Source organism: Thunnus thynnus, chromosome 6 (genome assembly GCF_963924715.1).
Source record: "Thunnus thynnus chromosome 6, fThuThy2.1, whole genome shotgun sequence".
NCBI lineage: Eukaryota > Metazoa > Chordata > Actinopteri > Scombriformes > Scombridae > Thunnus > Thunnus thynnus.
Genome location: NC_089522.1, coordinates 8,212,937 through 8,229,670, shown reverse-complemented (window position 1 = coordinate 8,229,670; position 16,734 = coordinate 8,212,937). Strand labels below are relative to the sequence as shown.

At 43.2% G+C, this 16,734-nt stretch overlaps 1 protein-coding gene across 2 annotated transcripts in view; it reads left to right on the top strand.

Annotated features, from left to right (window-relative positions):
* The window catches only part of agrn (agrin), a 258,804-nt gene that overhangs the window by 224,912 nt on the left and 17,158 nt on the right, over positions 1 to 16,734 (top strand). For both annotated transcript variants that reach the window (XM_067591515.1, XM_067591516.1), the window contains 10 exons: positions 1,991 to 2,105; positions 3,570 to 3,689; positions 3,877 to 4,287; positions 5,787 to 5,979; positions 7,846 to 8,061; positions 8,369 to 8,598; positions 10,172 to 10,306; positions 12,976 to 13,066; positions 13,412 to 13,576; positions 14,574 to 14,685. In XM_067591515.1, coding sequence (XP_067447616.1) covers positions 1,991 to 2,105; positions 3,570 to 3,689; positions 3,877 to 4,287; positions 5,787 to 5,979; positions 7,846 to 8,061; positions 8,369 to 8,598; positions 10,172 to 10,306; positions 12,976 to 13,066; positions 13,412 to 13,576; positions 14,574 to 14,685 — 1,788 coding nt within the window. The remainder of the gene's footprint in view (positions 1 to 1,990; positions 2,106 to 3,569; positions 3,690 to 3,876; positions 4,288 to 5,786; positions 5,980 to 7,845; positions 8,062 to 8,368; positions 8,599 to 10,171; positions 10,307 to 12,975; positions 13,067 to 13,411; positions 13,577 to 14,573; positions 14,686 to 16,734) is intronic.

The window sequence follows — 16,734 nt, the reverse complement described above, 5'->3', positions numbered from 1 at the left end:
AGGAAATCACTTCAAGTTCAATATAAGAGGACCACCAAAAAACTAACAGCTCTCCGCAGAATGATGCAAAAACTAATTTGACGATTGCTTCCCAAACACACAGCATCAGAAAGCAGCATCTCATGTGAGATTAATTAAGATGTTGGAGATATTTTGAAATATCAAATCCTTATTCTGGATTCGAGTCACATAAGTTTGGATGGTCATGATGCCAGATGCTGTTAGCCAGCCAGGGTCCAGGCAGGCACAGAGCCTGTACAGTAATCACAGTTTGGCCCGGGTGGTTTACCCCGGTTGAATTTCTCCACTGTTTTCTCTGTTGAGCTCAGACCTTTGAACAAATGTCTCTGTTGTCAAGCCAGGGCCTTGCTCCTCTGATGAAATGGGGACGCGCGCGTGTGTGTGTGTGTGTGTGTGTGTGCGTCTGTGTATTCAGTACACATCTACCAGCTGTTGAATCGGTGTCACTAGCCCCCACTGGGACCTCATCTACTACCTCACAGCGATTTGTGCGTGTGTGTGTGTGTGTGTGTGTGTGTGTGTGCACTTGTTAATGCGCTGTCTCTCTGAAGCCTGGTGCAGTACTTGACAGCAACCAACACCCCCTTCATCTTCAAGCACACACATACATACATACAGGGACAAACATGCACAAAGGACATACAGAGATATACAGTTCACACACACACACACACACACACAAAGAAGCAACTTGCAGCCATTTCTGTCGTATTAGTAAATAAATTAAAAGAAGAGTAGGGAAAGGAAATAAAAGACAGGAGATTTCTAGGTCAGCGTGTCCACTCGAGAGCTTGTCCACCACCATTTCCATCCCTAAGCCAGATTTGGAGGATTTTATTTTTTGACCTGTCTACTTTGCTGTCACACCTCAGCCCACAAATTAAAGGTGCTCAGTACACGAAGCAAATAATCTTAAACACCGAATCCTCGAGCTGAACTGAGTGCACCGAATCATCAGTGCCACTCAACGAATCAGCAACTTTTTGCACCGCAGCTCACCTTGCTAGCGTCACTTTTTGTTTAAAAGCTTACTGAAAGACTGTGAAAGCCTCAGAAACAATGTTAATGTGATTACTTTGCTGCAGATAGGTGGCTTTCTGAGCTTTTAACCTTGAACTAAATTATTTGAATCAACTGCATGAGTTCCATTTTTATTCTCTTGAGTAAAAAATATCATATGATGTGGGCATTTTATGGAACATCAGTAAATTTGCATCAATGAGATGCAGATGGGGAATGTGGAGGAGCGCTCAGTGGAAACAATGGAAACGGCCACTCAGAGGATGCTACACTGTAGTGGGTTAGCAATCCCTGTGGCTCCTGTGATTTTAACCAGCAGCTGGAATGAGGACAAGTAGGAGGATTTTCCACTTGTTTCTCGTTGCATTCAAAGACTGAATGTGTGTATTAAGAGGAGTGTGTGAATGTGATTAATCCACCACCACACTGACAAGAATAGAATTATGGGTAAACACTTTAGTATGTGTAACTTTTTCTAAGTTCAAGCATGAAAATGTTCCAATTTGACGATTAAATATTGGCCCAGAGTTTTTAGCTAAAGGCTACTGTAATATCCCTGTTGGCTTTAAAAAAAAAAAAACATTTTAGTAAAAACCTCCTTATGAAGCTCTTCTGGCTGCTACAACATGCACACAACCGGGGCATCAGAGGCAAAACCAATCAGGAGCACATGTCAGGGTAGCACGACATTTATCTTAGCTCCTCCCGAAAACTTGTTACTATAATTAATACCACGGCTGCAGCTAAATGTCAATTTGTGCACCCACACCCAATAGGTTTCTTCTCTGCACCCCAATTTGAGAGGCAGTCTTTCTTCCTTGGAGATAGAGTACAGTCTTGTGGAATTGGAGTCGCGGCTACGATAGCGTGGAGCTCATTACCAGCCTCATTTATCATCTCTTCTCTCTTGCTCTTTCTCTCTCTCTGTATCTCTCCCTCTCTTCTGTAGCTCAATGAGTTATTCAGGAAGTCGGAGGTGCGCAGAGACTTTATGAGCGTTCGTGTCCGTAACCTGGCACCCAGCAACTCCATCCTGGCCTTTGTGGAGGCCCACTTCAAACCAGGTGAGAGCAGAAGATTTGAAAACTGAATAATGATGAGATGCAGTCTGCTAAATCTTTTTGTGCCGCAGCTCAGTGTTGTTACCTCTGTCATTGAAGTTGTGCTTTGTTCCCCTTTTCCTTTTAACTAGCAGGATATCTCAAAACTGCTTAAATGAAATTGGGATAAAAGTTAGGCTAATTTAAGCAGAATAAGCCACCATATCAGCATTTTAAAGCACTACAGTTTCACTCATGACTGTATGGCAGAGAGACGTTTGTTTTCTCCAGGAGTCACCATCATTTTTTACTGTTCCTCATACAAATCATATCCATTCTTCACCTAATTTAGTACATAACAGTTGTGTTTTTTGTTTGTTTTTTTTATATTCCACACAGTTCTCTGAAAACTTGTTCCAAAATTCTTAGAAGAGTGGCCTATTTGACAGACTTCTTGAAAGCATTTGCACAATAGCAATCATGTTGAACTTGAACAAGACCAAACTTTAAATGTAATTTTTATTAAACAGTAGGTAGCACAACAATAACAAAAGTCATTTAAATGGCCATTACTTAGTAATCTTGCCTTACTCTTGCCTTTTTTGCACAATTACTTGTATTAAACATCCAAATCATCATCATTTTCTATTGTTACATGTTTTTCTGATGCAGATCCGGATTCAGGTGAAAACATTCCACACAGTTCTTTGTTCATCCTTGGCGGAGGCATGCACTCTTACTGGTTATTGTTTATTTAGCTCATAATATTGTGAGACACTGAATGTTTTTCCTAGTTTTTATCATGTTCAATTTTCTTCTCAGTGCCAGCTCTTGCTCGCACCTCAGTGTTAAAAAACAACATCATGAGTAAGTTTTTACCTCCACTCAGATGTTCAGAGTGGTTTTTGTTATTCCTCAGAGCCAAGACAACTTCCCTCCATTTCAGCGCCTGTTGGCATCTCCTATAGAGCTAAAAGTACAATTTGTGATCTAAAGCTAAACAGGAATGGAACCTCATGTTACTCTCAAATCGACTGTACATACATAGTGCATTCATTATTAAGACTAATAACTTCTACGTATATGAACTCAGCTCAAAATAATGTTTGAAACTAGGACTGGGCCTTAAAACTCCCTCCCTGCCTCCTCCTCTCCTCTCCTCTCCTCTCCTTTCCTTTTTTTTATTTTTATGAGCATCGTTTAGCATCCTTCATACCCTTCATACAGGGTGACGGGTGCCGTTAAGCGGCTCTCCTCCATGGCCAGTAAAGTGAACATCTGCGGCAAACGTTATGAGAGCGATTCATCTGGAAAAAAGCTGGACAAGTGGCAAGTGGAGGACAAGTGGTCCCCGGAGACCCTCCGCTGTCATACACAGGGTTTTCTGATATATCCACTGTACCACTAAAGAAACACGAGTCCTATGTTTGCTTTGGAGTGCTCCTCTGAGGCCTTGTCCTGAGTGGCTGTACCTCTTGTTTATTGTAGATACAAGATACACGGTGGAGGACATCGAAGGAGCCCTGCTGAAACAGCTGAAGGCCTCCAGAGAGACTAGCATTGCCGTGAAGAAGCCGGAGGACGAGAATATACGCTTCACCAATTATGGTAATACAGTGTGGACTTAACAGGAGTGTGTGGGGATTAATAAAATGAAAAGGGGTTTTAAGTTATTCATAAGGTGATTTATCAAAGGTTTTACAGCTCTTGAATTGGAAATCTCAAGACCGAAGGCTCAGCATACTTTAACGTCTCTTTTTCTAATATCCATCGTTCTCTACGTCTCTGACGACAGGCCTCTCCTCCATCCCCTTCTTCACCACCACCACCACCACCACAGCGTCGATAACCACAGCCGCTCCCACCACAACAACCACCACAACCACCACCAGGCCTCCGCCAACCTCCCCCTACATCACCCGTCGCCCGCCGGGCACTACCCGCAGGCCCTACAACAACAGGCGCACCACCACCACCACCTCAGCACCGGTCACCACACCACTCCCCACCACCACCAGAGCAGCCATCACCACGACCGCGCTGCCTCCCGCCACCACCGTTGCCCACGTCAGGGGAAAACTTCACCACAAGGCCCAGAAGCCCTGCGACTCCCACCCCTGCCTCCACGGGGGAACCTGCGAGGAAGACGGCAACGACTTCAGCTGCAAGTGCCCCGCCGGGCGAGGAGGCGCCGTGTGTGAGAAGGGTGAGTCAGCTGGGAGTTTTTTCTTCTTCTGTATATATCATGGGCGATTTCTTTTCCCATATTTGTTAATTCAAAAGTTTCAAAGTCTGAGCTTCAAACTCATCTAAGAAAATGAGCCGGAACAGACTTTCCTTATAATTTGGCACTTTTGCAATTAGCAGTTTCAAAGAAACCACCATAGCTGACATTTACCGTGATATTGCAGCAACTACAGTAAGAGGGTTTTAAGCACTCCACTTTCCATTGTGCCAATCATGCCTTTTAGCTGTTCTATAATCACTGCTAACCATATCCTCAAGTGCTGTAATATATTAATAAAGAAGTAGAAACACACCATTAAAATAATAAAATCAAATATTACAGGAACGTTTTAGTCAATGATTTTTTTTTATTTTAAAGAAAAAGTAATGAAACATATTGCTTCTGTTAAGTAGTAGTTTTGTCTAATTGTAGCATCACAAAGTGGCTGCAAAGTGCCAACTTAAGTAGCAGTGTGAGTAATGACTCAGTTAGTGCTGGAATATGTAAATTAAATGTTGTGTGGTCACAGATGTGGATTTATTGGGTCATTTAAAGCGGCTCCCAACAAAGCAACAGCAAATCAGAGCTAAGGACAGATTGTCAGTTTTATACTAGATTTTTCTCAAAAAACTTGAGAACAAAGAGTTGAGCGTGATTGAGTCAGACACAACATCTCTCCTCGGTGGCTGCGCTTCAAATTCATCTCAAGTGATTCAGACAGGTTCAACACCTCAGAAGTGAGCAACCACTGAGCTGTTCATCAAAGGCAACACAAAATCCAATCAGCACCACTGAGAAAAAATCATAAATCAGGGAGAACTTCTTCTTTTGTTTCTTCTCTCTTACCCTACTTTTGGGATTTTTTGGGGGGGGGGGTGAGGAATAACCTCACGCAGCTGCATCTTAAGATAATTGACACTAATTGCTTTGATGGGGATTAGCTGGTGAGCATCACTGTGTCTTTGAGTTAGAGTGGCTAAATGAAGTCACGCACGTACACACACACACACACACACATTGCACACCAGCCTCCCTCAGATCAATCAAGTCATTAGAAAAGAGGGAGCTCATCAGCTGCCATTTTCCTCCGAGAGACGGACAGAAAGACAGATGGATGGAGAGAAAAAGAGCCCGGGGGAGAAAATGGATGATAATAATCATAATTGTCGAGTGGCAGAAAAACAAAGGCTTCCCGTGCGTGTGTGTGTGTGCGTGCGTGAGTGTGTGAATGTGTGTGTCTTGAGAGTGGGTGAAAAGCTCTGCTCCTCCTCTTTCTCGACCTTCTCCTTTTGATAAACCCATCAAGCATTTCAGAAAAACATAATTCCCAAAATAAACTGCTAGAAAGGCTCATTTTTCTGTCATCAAGACACACCACCACTCACACTTAATTATGCACATTAAACACCTATTACACTGTGATAAAGCTTAACACATACTAATGACAGGATTGGCTTGTTGTCTTCATTCCTCCATAGTGATCAAGTACTTCATCCCATCATTTGGCGGCCAGTCCTACTTGGCCTTCCAAACCATGAGCGCTTACCACACGGTCCGCATCGCCATGGAGTTCAGAGCATCCGAGATGACGGGCATCCTGCTCTACAACGGCCAGGACGGCAAGAAGGACTTCATCTCTCTGGCTCTGGTCAACAGCAGGGTGGAGCTCAGGTGAGCATTGACTGAGTCAAGAGGGGGCGACGACCTTGTCAGTTGATTTCTGCCGCTTTTGTTTGATTAAATTAGATGAAATGTTAATGATCCCCGTGAGGAAACAGGGTCACTGCAGCAGCAACTGAGAGAGGATGTAGATAAGAATACAACAAATAGAGAGCGCTGAAGATAATGAGGCAAATAATTACAACAAGTAAACATGTTGAAAACACCACTGCCCGAAATTAAATAAAGATACAGAGGCTCCTTGACAGATTTGCAGATAGATATGAAGCATCGCTTTCAGAAGTGTGTTCAAACTCGCAAAGCTGCGCACATGATCCTGTTTGATGGGAACATATGCACAGAAATATGTGCAGGATGTCCAAATTGGGTACTTTATATTCTGAAATGTGTTTAGAAACGGCTCATAGATGCATTAGAGTGTACAGGATTGAAGTAACATAGTAAATATAGAAACATATTAACACTCTGCAAGTCTGGACTGAAAGGGAATCAACCATGAATCTGATTGGGTGATATGACAATAGACACTGAGAAAATAGAAATGTGTCATCCATCTGAGATCTTGCTGTGCCATTTATACAAAGTTGGATTATTTTATTTAGTTAGTTTCTTCATATGGGCTAAAATCACAAGTCTCTGGTTGTATTGGACTGCACAGGCAATGAGTTAGATAAATTAATTAGAATGAATTAATTGCGTATGGTTGGTGGAGAAGCCATTTAAAACTGCACTTTTAAATTTAGTGTTGTTCTTTCATAAAGATTGGGGACTTTCAAGAGACACATTAAAAAAAAAGAAGTGTCAAAATCAATGCAGCAAAGGCAGAAGCTTCCTGACCTTTATGTAGTTTCTAGTATAGATCCAACTCCAAAATCATTGAATCCTGCACTTCCCATGATCTCTAAAGCATCGTTTGTTATATCCTCCCTGCAAGGTAAACATCCACATCTTTCAATATCCATGCCTCAGTTAGTAGCACAGGCTTTCTGTTTAAAGATTTGAAGACTCAAAGCCGGGCTGAGTATCACATCTCATGACAAGAAAATTGAGTTTGACATGTAAAATTGCTGTAGTGCCCTTTAAAGATGTATAATAGGATTTCAACAATGGACCTGGATCACTTTTGAATTAAAGCTGACAGTAACCAAAAGTTTCATCCAGTCTGTTTAAATTAGACTATTTTCCTGCCAGAAACCTGTAGAAACAGTAAGTTATTATTGTTTCCCCCCACAGTGGAATTGAATGCATAAAAAATAATTTGGGGTAAAACAGCATCTTCAGAAGAGACATGGTCTAATTAGAGCTTCTGCACCGCGTCTGTGTTAGACCTATTATTTCCAACACCACCCGCTTTCCTTATCTTTTCGGGTATTGTGTTTCACCCTGACCCCTTGAAGCCCTTGCATTTCCTCCCAACCTGGCCAGGTTAGATTTTTCCATTCAGAGTGAAATCAATAGCGAACTGAAGGAGATCATTAGTCACTTGTGCTTTCAAATGGAGCTCTGCCTCAATTCCAGAAATACAGCTGTGAGATTACCACCCACAGCTCTGCAAATCCAAGACGTGGGGAGAAGAACTAATTATTTGTGGCAGATAATTGCTCTCAGGTTGTGCTAATACTACCATATGTGTGGGTGCACATACACGACAGCTCTTTTCTGTGAGGATATGGCCCTTTTCTCAACAACACCTCATTGGATAAAAGGTTGAATTAAAAGAGGGTGTGAAAGACATTTTTTTAAGTGAGCCTTCATTTCAGCCACATAGTTTGGAATCCCAAATATAAGGGTATAAAGTGATTGTTGGATAAAGTTGACTGAGAGATCGTCTAATGCTTTGTATCTCCCCTTTTTCAGGTTCAACACAGGTTCGGGGACAGGCACCTTGGTTAGCAAAGTCCAAATCAGCCAAGGCCGCTGGCATCAGCTGGTGGTTACTCGCAATCGACGCAACGCCATGCTCAGCGTGGACAATGAGCCGCACATTGAGGGCGAGAGCCCACGTGGCACAGATGGCCTGAACCTCGACACCCACCTTTTCATTGGAGGAGTAACTGAGGAAATGAAGCAGGAGTAAGAATAGATTATATTTCTTCTAACACACAGCGATGGGATCGTTCAGGGCACAAAGGAAATGAGACAAAAAGCCCATCAACTGCAGATTCTGTTCAATTAAACCTTTCAGTCTAGAGATTTTAATATTGAGTCCAGTATTCCACTAATTCCTAACAGCATCTAGCTGCATCTAGTTTCCCATCTTTGTCCATTTTACGGACTGATTCTTTATCATCAACTGTACGTCTTAGGCAGCATTCAGACATTAGCTCTGACACTCCCTCGATGAAGGTTCAGTCAAAGTTTGTTCTCTTCTCTTCTTCAGTGTAAGGGAAAGAACAGCGGTGGCCACAGGTCTGGTCGGCTGCATCCGCTTGCTTGATGTCAACAACAGGGTGCTCAACCTGCAGGAGAACGGGGGCGACAGTCTGTACGGCAGCGGTGTGGGTGAATGTGGCAACAACCCCTGCCAGCCAAATCCATGCAAGAACGGTGCAGCATGCCAGGTCAAGGAGGCAGAGATGTTCCACTGCAAGTGCAGCAAAGGATTCTGGGGTAAGATGCCGAGATAAGGAAGCTTTAACACTGCAGCAATGCAGTACAGTTGTGTTCCTACTGGTCATACTGGGATTTCTGAACGGTCATGGACTTTCGAGAGGCTTATTTCAACGTGTGCGCAGGGAAATATGTAGACAATATCTGTTGTAATCTCCAGACTTCTCTAACACCTTGTGGTTAAAATGATGTTTGTATCTCTGCTTTGCCTTCTCTTCAGAGATTCACTGTGGTCATGACTTGCTCACAAATCCTAAGTAAGCTTGACAGCCTAATTTGACAGTGTAACTCACGCCCCCAGCAGGAGCGCTAGAGGTCATTTTGTAAACACCAACACTGTCAAATCTGTGTGTCCAGCACAGAAATGAGAGATTAAATGTTGACGCAGTACAGAAAACATGAAAACTTCCACCGAATTCACAGTGATTGGCCTTTGGCCTATCTGCACTTCCACATCCCTTCCTCCCCTTTTTCTCCCTCCAGCAGATGCCAACTAACAAGCAACTCAGAGAAAATTTAGTCAAGAGCAGACACCATCAGGGCCCAGCCAAGCGAAGCCCTGGTTGTTCCAAAGCCTGCTGCAGAAAGTTCCTCACCAGAACCAAGTTAATTGTCAGAGTTAACTTTTATGCTTTAATATTAAAAGATATTATACCCACATGGGGCAGCTCAGTGGTTAGAGAAACCACCTTTCAGCCAAGTTTTAAGAGCCATTTTCCTTCAATTTGTAATGTGGATCAAGAAAGTATCACATTACATTACTATTGCCTTTCATATAAGAGGTGCTCTTATGTTTTGTTGATATCGAGAAGCCTGAGAAGAAGCAAAGATAACCCTCTACTCTGAAGAAGCATTGCTGTGATCAAAGTTGTGCTGGCAACATGGTGTAAAATGAATGGTGATAATGAGAATTGGACCGTTGCCTGCCAACACACAGTCAAGTTAATTTTATCATCACGTCAATTTAGTGGCCAAGATGGCCAGTCTCGAAGAGAGGGACAGATCACAGAAAGAGAAGAGAGTAAATGGGTAGAGAGAGTTGTAGTTAGATGGAGGACTAAAATAACGGGAGAGAAGGGAGAGAAATGGAAAAAAAAAGAGCTGCAGTAGGGAAGAAGTGAGAACGGAGGATAAAGGACAGCTTCCAAAAGTGCGAGTGAGGAAAAATGGGGGAGTCCTGTGAGCTCGGCGGGGATGGGGTTCATTATAGCGCCCTCCTCACCACAGGCTCTGACTGCTAAAGTAATGATGGGTGAATTCAGATGGGTTGTGGCAGAGGGCAAAACCATCATCCACCAGACGTTCCCGAGCCATTCCCACAGTCGGCGTTGGCCCAGAAACATGGCCGCATGGCGGGGAGGCCCTCCACTGTTTAATCTGGACGTGTAATATTTCCAAATCCTATTAGAAAATGACCTCTATTACAGAGGAAATCCATCCCGCTTCCCTCCCTTTTTTTTTTTTTTTTTTTGTCTCCACCTCCTCTCAAATGGAATAAAAGGGAAAGCGGTTGAAAATCTTGCCTTGAGTTTCAATGATGGTTTTTTCATGGTGGATTTGTGTGTTTGTCTAGGTCCAACTTGTGCTGACGTCCATGACCCATGCGAGCCCAACAGGTGCCATCAATCCTCCCAGTGCCAGGCGCTGCCCGAGGGAGGCTACAAGTGCGAGTGTCCAATGGGACGTGAAGGGAGGCACTGTGAGAAAGGTAATCTGAATTTAACAGTCAATATTCTGGTGTAAATCCATCACTTCACACCACAGTTGTTCTCTATACTGCTTACCAAGGAGCAGAATTGTTTTGGTCTGTAGTCAGCTGAGTACCATCCTCTTCAATTTCTGCCTCTTTTACTCTACTTTTAATTCCGCCGTATGACATTTCCATCCATCCTGAATCAAAAAAGGAGATCAAACGCAGGATGGGGGAAGTGGGGGATGGTTTGCGCCTTCAGGGTTGGTGGGGATGGGAGGGTTGCTGGATTGCGGAACTGAGGTAGGTGATTGGCCCCGTCGGGTGGTTCACTGCATCGACTCAGCCGTGCTTGTTAGTGGATAAGCAGCAACAAAGCCGCAGCCTTCCCCCCCTCTCCCTCCCTGCCTATCCGCCCACAGGTGTTGTGTTCAAACATGTTTGTTGCTGCTTAGCTCCACATGACAGAGCTGGGCACGGCTGGGGAAAAAACCAGAGCACGGCTCAGCTGCTTTTGAAGTTCATCGTTAGCACTTTTGGCATTGTCGTATTTTGAAGTCGTCCCGTGTTTTTTCCCTCCCTGCCTTTGTAGATGCTGTGATGAATGTTTGCGAGAGTTGACTTCTGCAACCGTGAATGAAAGAGAATATACTATCATGCACATCCTTAACAAAAGAGAAACATGCACCCTTGCACCCCAAACACATGGGAGTCCTGAAAAACCAGATGGGAATAACCTCCTTCCAAGCTCTGAGTCCCAGTTAGCAGGTGATTAAAATAAATTGAGGTGAACCAAAATCAGTGCCGTGTGAGCGAGAGCGTCTCCCATTCCAAAAGGCTATTTTTCCACGGGAATCAATGAGATGACTAATTGCATCAGTCCTCCCTGCCCACAGTGATTAATGGGAGTGTCAGTCAGCCAGAGTGTCAGCCCCAGACAGGAGCTCACAGATAAGGTGGCAGCCAGGTGGATGTACCCTTGAGGGCTGCACTGAGAACAGTTAAAAAGACAGGTAGCTTAGAGCCCACTCATCAGAAGCCTGAAGGTGAATTAGTCGTAATATGAAGTGTGTGCCTTGCGAGTATCCGAGCGGGTGCGCACGTTCAGCTGAGCTGTGGTTTCCATTTCAATTCAGGTTCGTCTGTTCGGCTCACTAATATAATATTCACCATCAAGGACTTTTCTCAAGGGTGTTCCAATAGTATTGAATGGCTTACTTTCATCAGTGCTTTTACCCTGTGATAGTGTAAATCATTACAATTTAGTGATGAAAGCAGGATCACTTGGACTCAGCCGGTCCTTGAAAAACTAACTGCAGGGGGGAGTTTGAATTTCAAAATGTTTTACATTCAGTGCATTAGCTACATTAAGCTCGAGACCAGTTAATGTGTGTGTGTGTGTGTGAGAGAGAGAGAGAATGAGTTAAAGATCCCTTGATTCACATTGGTAGCAACTTTGTTGAAGATCTGATGGATTGTAGGCAGGACCAGGAGCTTTGTTTGCAGCTACAAAGTTTTTAACAGGAAAAATGCTTTGTTATTGCCTTTTCTAATTTGATATGGTTTTGATGGGTTTTATAGCAAGTACTAATTAGCCAGCATTTCTCAAACATAAACAAAATTACCTCAGAGCTTACCACCAACCTCAGAGATAGTTGCAACATCTCCTTAAGTATTGCTTCTGAGACGCTTATTTCTGTAGCGTATAAGCATAGGAAAACTATGAAAAGTTCAACTTGACCAACTTTTCTTGGTACTCAAGCTCACCCTCCTCCTCCTCCATATGTCATCTGGGTTTTCCTGATCACTCAGCTCATTCCGATGCCTGGACCTCTAGTGACTTATTGATCATGGTACTCTCTGTGTGAACACCGGGTGGAAAAGAGAAAAAAATCCTCCACACTCCTCTATATAAGAAACTGCATTCTGAGCAGCTCTGTTACTCTGATAGAGTTCAGTTTAGTGCACGATTCCTTGTTGTGTGCGCAAGGCTATTTTTCTCTCTCCTCTATGGTGCGTGCCATCATCATTAACAGTCTTCTGCACAATAGCTAATTAGCTTTCTCATCTCCATCTGCCTTCTCCATCCTGACTCGACTCAGCTAATCCCAGCCAATTACGAATAAAAGCTTTCTTCCTGGCTTTGTAGGTATGTGTGTTTGTTTGCTTGTGTATGTGTGTGCGTGCGTGAGCATCTAGTATTGCACATGCTTCTGAATGATGGTAGTTTTTAGCAAACAACACCATAAACACATACCCCCCGGGTGACACTTAAACGATATTTAATGTCAAGCCACTTGTTAGAAGCATGGCACAGTGCCTGTCCTAATCACTCCAGACGTACACCCGTCGCAAAAAGACAAGAATTTATAAAAAGGCCTGCCAAAATACAATGACTGCATTATTTCATGGGTCCCCGGCTGTGGCGTTAAACTCTACATGCCTCCAAAGGTTCTTTGTTAGACTATGGCAGACTGTGTAATCAGTCTGACATAAGGGTTTTTTGAATTATTTTGTTTGAATTTCTGTCAAGACAAAGTCTTAATCCCAAAGGCTATGAAAACACAAATCCATCTCTTTCCATAATGCTGACAGGTCCCTCAGAGATGTACTGACTATACCTGAATTTCAATTCTGTCAGCAACAAAAACGGGACCTAGGGATGAATAGTCTCTTTGTTTTTCTAGTGACGGAGAGAAGAGGGGCTTACATGCCACTATTCAACGGAGACTCTTACCTGGAGCTGAAGGGGCTGCATCTCTACGGCCATGATCTGCGGTAAGCTCCATGTCTATGTATGAAACTCACATGGTCAAGTCTTGTATGTATGACTGAACATTCGATATCATGTAGTTTTCATTGGCTGAGCTTGTTCTGTGCCTAAGGCAAAGCGGCCTTCTTTAATCCTGAACTGAATTGACAATGAGGGTTACAAAAAATAACATGTTATCCCGGCCTGAACATGTAGAATATATAATACTTCTACCTGATTTTCATACAGAAAGATTACCAGTGTACCAAAAGTAAGAAAACAAGCATATGTTGTTCTATCATGGATATCTATAGTTGTATATCTCTGGCTCTTGCATGTGTTTACCAGCTTTGCTTGTGCTATGTCTTCAGTCAAAAGGTCAGCATGACAGTCGTTCTCATGGCCAACGACTCCAACGGTTTGATCTTCTACAACGGCCAAAAAACAGACGGAAGAGGAGACTTCATCTCTCTGTCCCTCAATGAAGGGATCCTGGAGTTCCGCTACGACCTGGGCAAGGGACCTGCTACCATCAGGTTAGCATGATCAAAGAGTCCAAGAAGGTTTTATGTACAATGCAGCAAGCTGTGTGACTTGTGTTATTCTGTGGGCATGTTCACACCATTTTCTGTGAGGAAAAAAAAAAGCTGATCTCCAGTAAATCTCTATTTAGCCAGTAATGACATGGCCACCTGAAAAAATACATTTTCTGTGATAATAGAACCTGTAATATAGCCTGAGCATGACACGTGGCTTTCACAGTGTGAATAAATAGGTTATTTTTACATAAATATCCGTGGAGGTTGCAGTGTCACATTTTGAAGTCCAGTTTATACATTTTTCAGGCACACAAGACTCACATTTAAATCATTAAAAACAAGGCATTGCTTTGGATGTAAAATCTAAATAAAGGGTGCAGCTTGTTGAGCAAACCTTTCCTGATTCCCTTCTTACAGTACAAGTAGTCTACTGCAGGTAGTGGTGAATAGAGAGAGGAATATCAATGATTACTTTGCTCATTCAGATAGTTTCATACAGTTCAGTGATGAAAATCCAGAGTCATAGATTAGTGTAGTTTCCATCATTGTTTATAATGTTGTTATGTTACAGCCAGAACCCTCACATGACCAACTCTGTAATCATTGCTCTCACACTCGTATGAGGTAAACATCAGAATCTTTCCCATCGCTGCCTTCCCTTTCACATGACATGAACGATGCACTAGTCTCCATTGAGGGGTCCTCGATGCTACATGTAAACACGTCTTGTAGCTTACCGATGCATCCATTGGTCGCTTGACCCTTACATCGCATGTTGTCGTGGTCCCTCGAGAGTCTTACCTGCCCAGTGCCACCTATCCCCATCAACTTGTAATGTAAAATGAATGTTATATATATAAAATAAAAAGAAAAAAGAAAATACACAGAATAAAGATCTTGTTTGTTGAACTTTGAGCTTTTGTTCAATTATAGCTACAGTGTATTTTTAATGAGCCTAACATATGTTGTGTGTATTTGTGTGTGTGTGGTTCAGGAGTAAGGAACCCATCCAGCTTAACGTGTGGAACGTCATCGACCTGGAGCGCTCCAACCGCAAAGGAGAGATCATGGTGAACAAGAAGGACCCTGTCCGAGGAGAGGCACCGGTAAGTAAGAGCGAGCTAACAAGCTCCTGCTCATGGTTATCTTGCTTTTAGCATGCAGGGTTGATGGATATAAGCCATGCTTAATCTTGCTTGTGCTGTATATACTTGTATTTGATCATCTGCGTGCTCTTATCACGTCATCGCCACAACCTCAAGCTTTAGTGATCCCTTTTGCCCTTCGGGCATAGTTGAATCAGCAAATGTTCTCCCTTTGCTGAGGTTTTCCACACCACTTCACGCCATGTGGTTCTGCCAGCTTGATTTGCTGAAAATCTGCTGCTATCTCCCGACATCCGTCAAGGTAAGAGGGAGAGCCCTAGATGAGCGCCAGTTTGACAACCTGTCTTAATTTTGGAAGTGCTGTAAATTTTTTTTAAAACTCACAGCAGCCTTTCAGCTTGCTGACATACTGGATATATAACTTGGTGTTGCATACAGAAAGCAAAAATAGCTTATACTACTAGTATACAGTCAATTTTATATATTCATCCTTCGAGTTGGTGTCTTGGGAGGTGGAGGCAGATAAAGGAGATAGCAGCAGCAAGAAGAGCGTAATGAAACTCTCCAGCTACGCGTCTAGACCAATAAAGCAGGTACACGCTTCCAAATGAAGGCGATCTAATAGTTTGATAAGCCTCTAAGTCATCCAATTATATTAAGTAGTGTAATTTGTGATCACGAACATGCACTCTGTCAACTCCATCATCTAAGACGCAACACTCCGCTCTTTATTTTCTCTCTCTCTCTCTCTCTCTCTCTCTCTCTCTCTCTCTCTCTCACTGCTCTGTCCTTCCCCCGCCGCCTCCCATCGTCCGGGTGGTAATTGTGTTTTACTCCAGCAACAGAGGCAGAAAATCTTATTAAAAGAGGAGAGCAAGGGAAAAGCGAAGATGGGCGAGGGGGGTGAGGGGACACAAGGGATGAGCTGAGACTACTTATGGAGCTCAATGCAGAGACCCTGTCCAGTATGGCTCTCAGCTAATTCTCTCCTACTCCATCTTTAAGAACTAGGAGGGAGTTACAGTACACTTTGCTCACTTTATCATATCAAAGGTAGTCACATACAGGCACATGTATGGACATATATATATATATGGCATGCTGGGGGTGTTCATGGTATCAAAGACAGCTCAGACTACCAGCATGATGAAATACATACTTTCAAAGGCACATACATACAGATGGGAGAAATACAAATCTACCTCACCTCTCACAGAATGACAGGAGTCTGTAAATGAGGTTGGGTTAAGCGGCACTATTCACAGTCTCTCATCCATGAAGTTTTTATTTTCATCTTTTCTTAATGGCACCATCTGCCTCATGCATGGCCTTCGTAGATTTGCTGTCTTATTTGCATTCACTCTCTAAAATGTAAACACACTTGCACAACTTTATGGTCGCATGTGTACATATATAGTATCTATATGCAAGGGGCATGTCCAAAAAAAAAAAAAAAGGTTCTTCACTTTTCTTATATTCTTTTTCAATGTACTTATCCCACTTGTTTGTGCTACACTGCAGCCATGTTTAATGCTCTCACAGATGTGTCCGGTGTGTATATGTGAGTGTGTTTTGTGGGCTTTTGCACTTGCCTAGCTCTGCATGCCTCTCTGTGCACAGACACTTACTAGTTTTCCCCTAATAACTTTCTTCCTCCCTATTTTTTTCCTTCTCTATGATGTGCTGTCTGGAAATAAGAAATCACGCAAGGTAATGAGACAAGTCCCAGTCACACCTTAGCCCATATTTCATTTGAGTCATTCACTACTGTATGTCCTCTCACCCCCATCTCTCCATGCAACAACGGCACAGAATAAAGGTACTTCTGCAGAGCTGCGGGCAGCTTTAAAGGTGCCAGTTCTGTAGAAAAACTTTGCCATTTCATAAGCCCATACACACGCGCACACAGCACAGAAGTAGAGATGCTCTTAAAGAACACGGTTTGGCTTTCACCTCGGTCCATCTGCTGTGGGGGTGGAAGAGGGTGGGAAGGCAGGAATGAAGAAGGAAAGGAGGCAGTCCTCTTTGTGACGGCCATTGTTTTTAGCG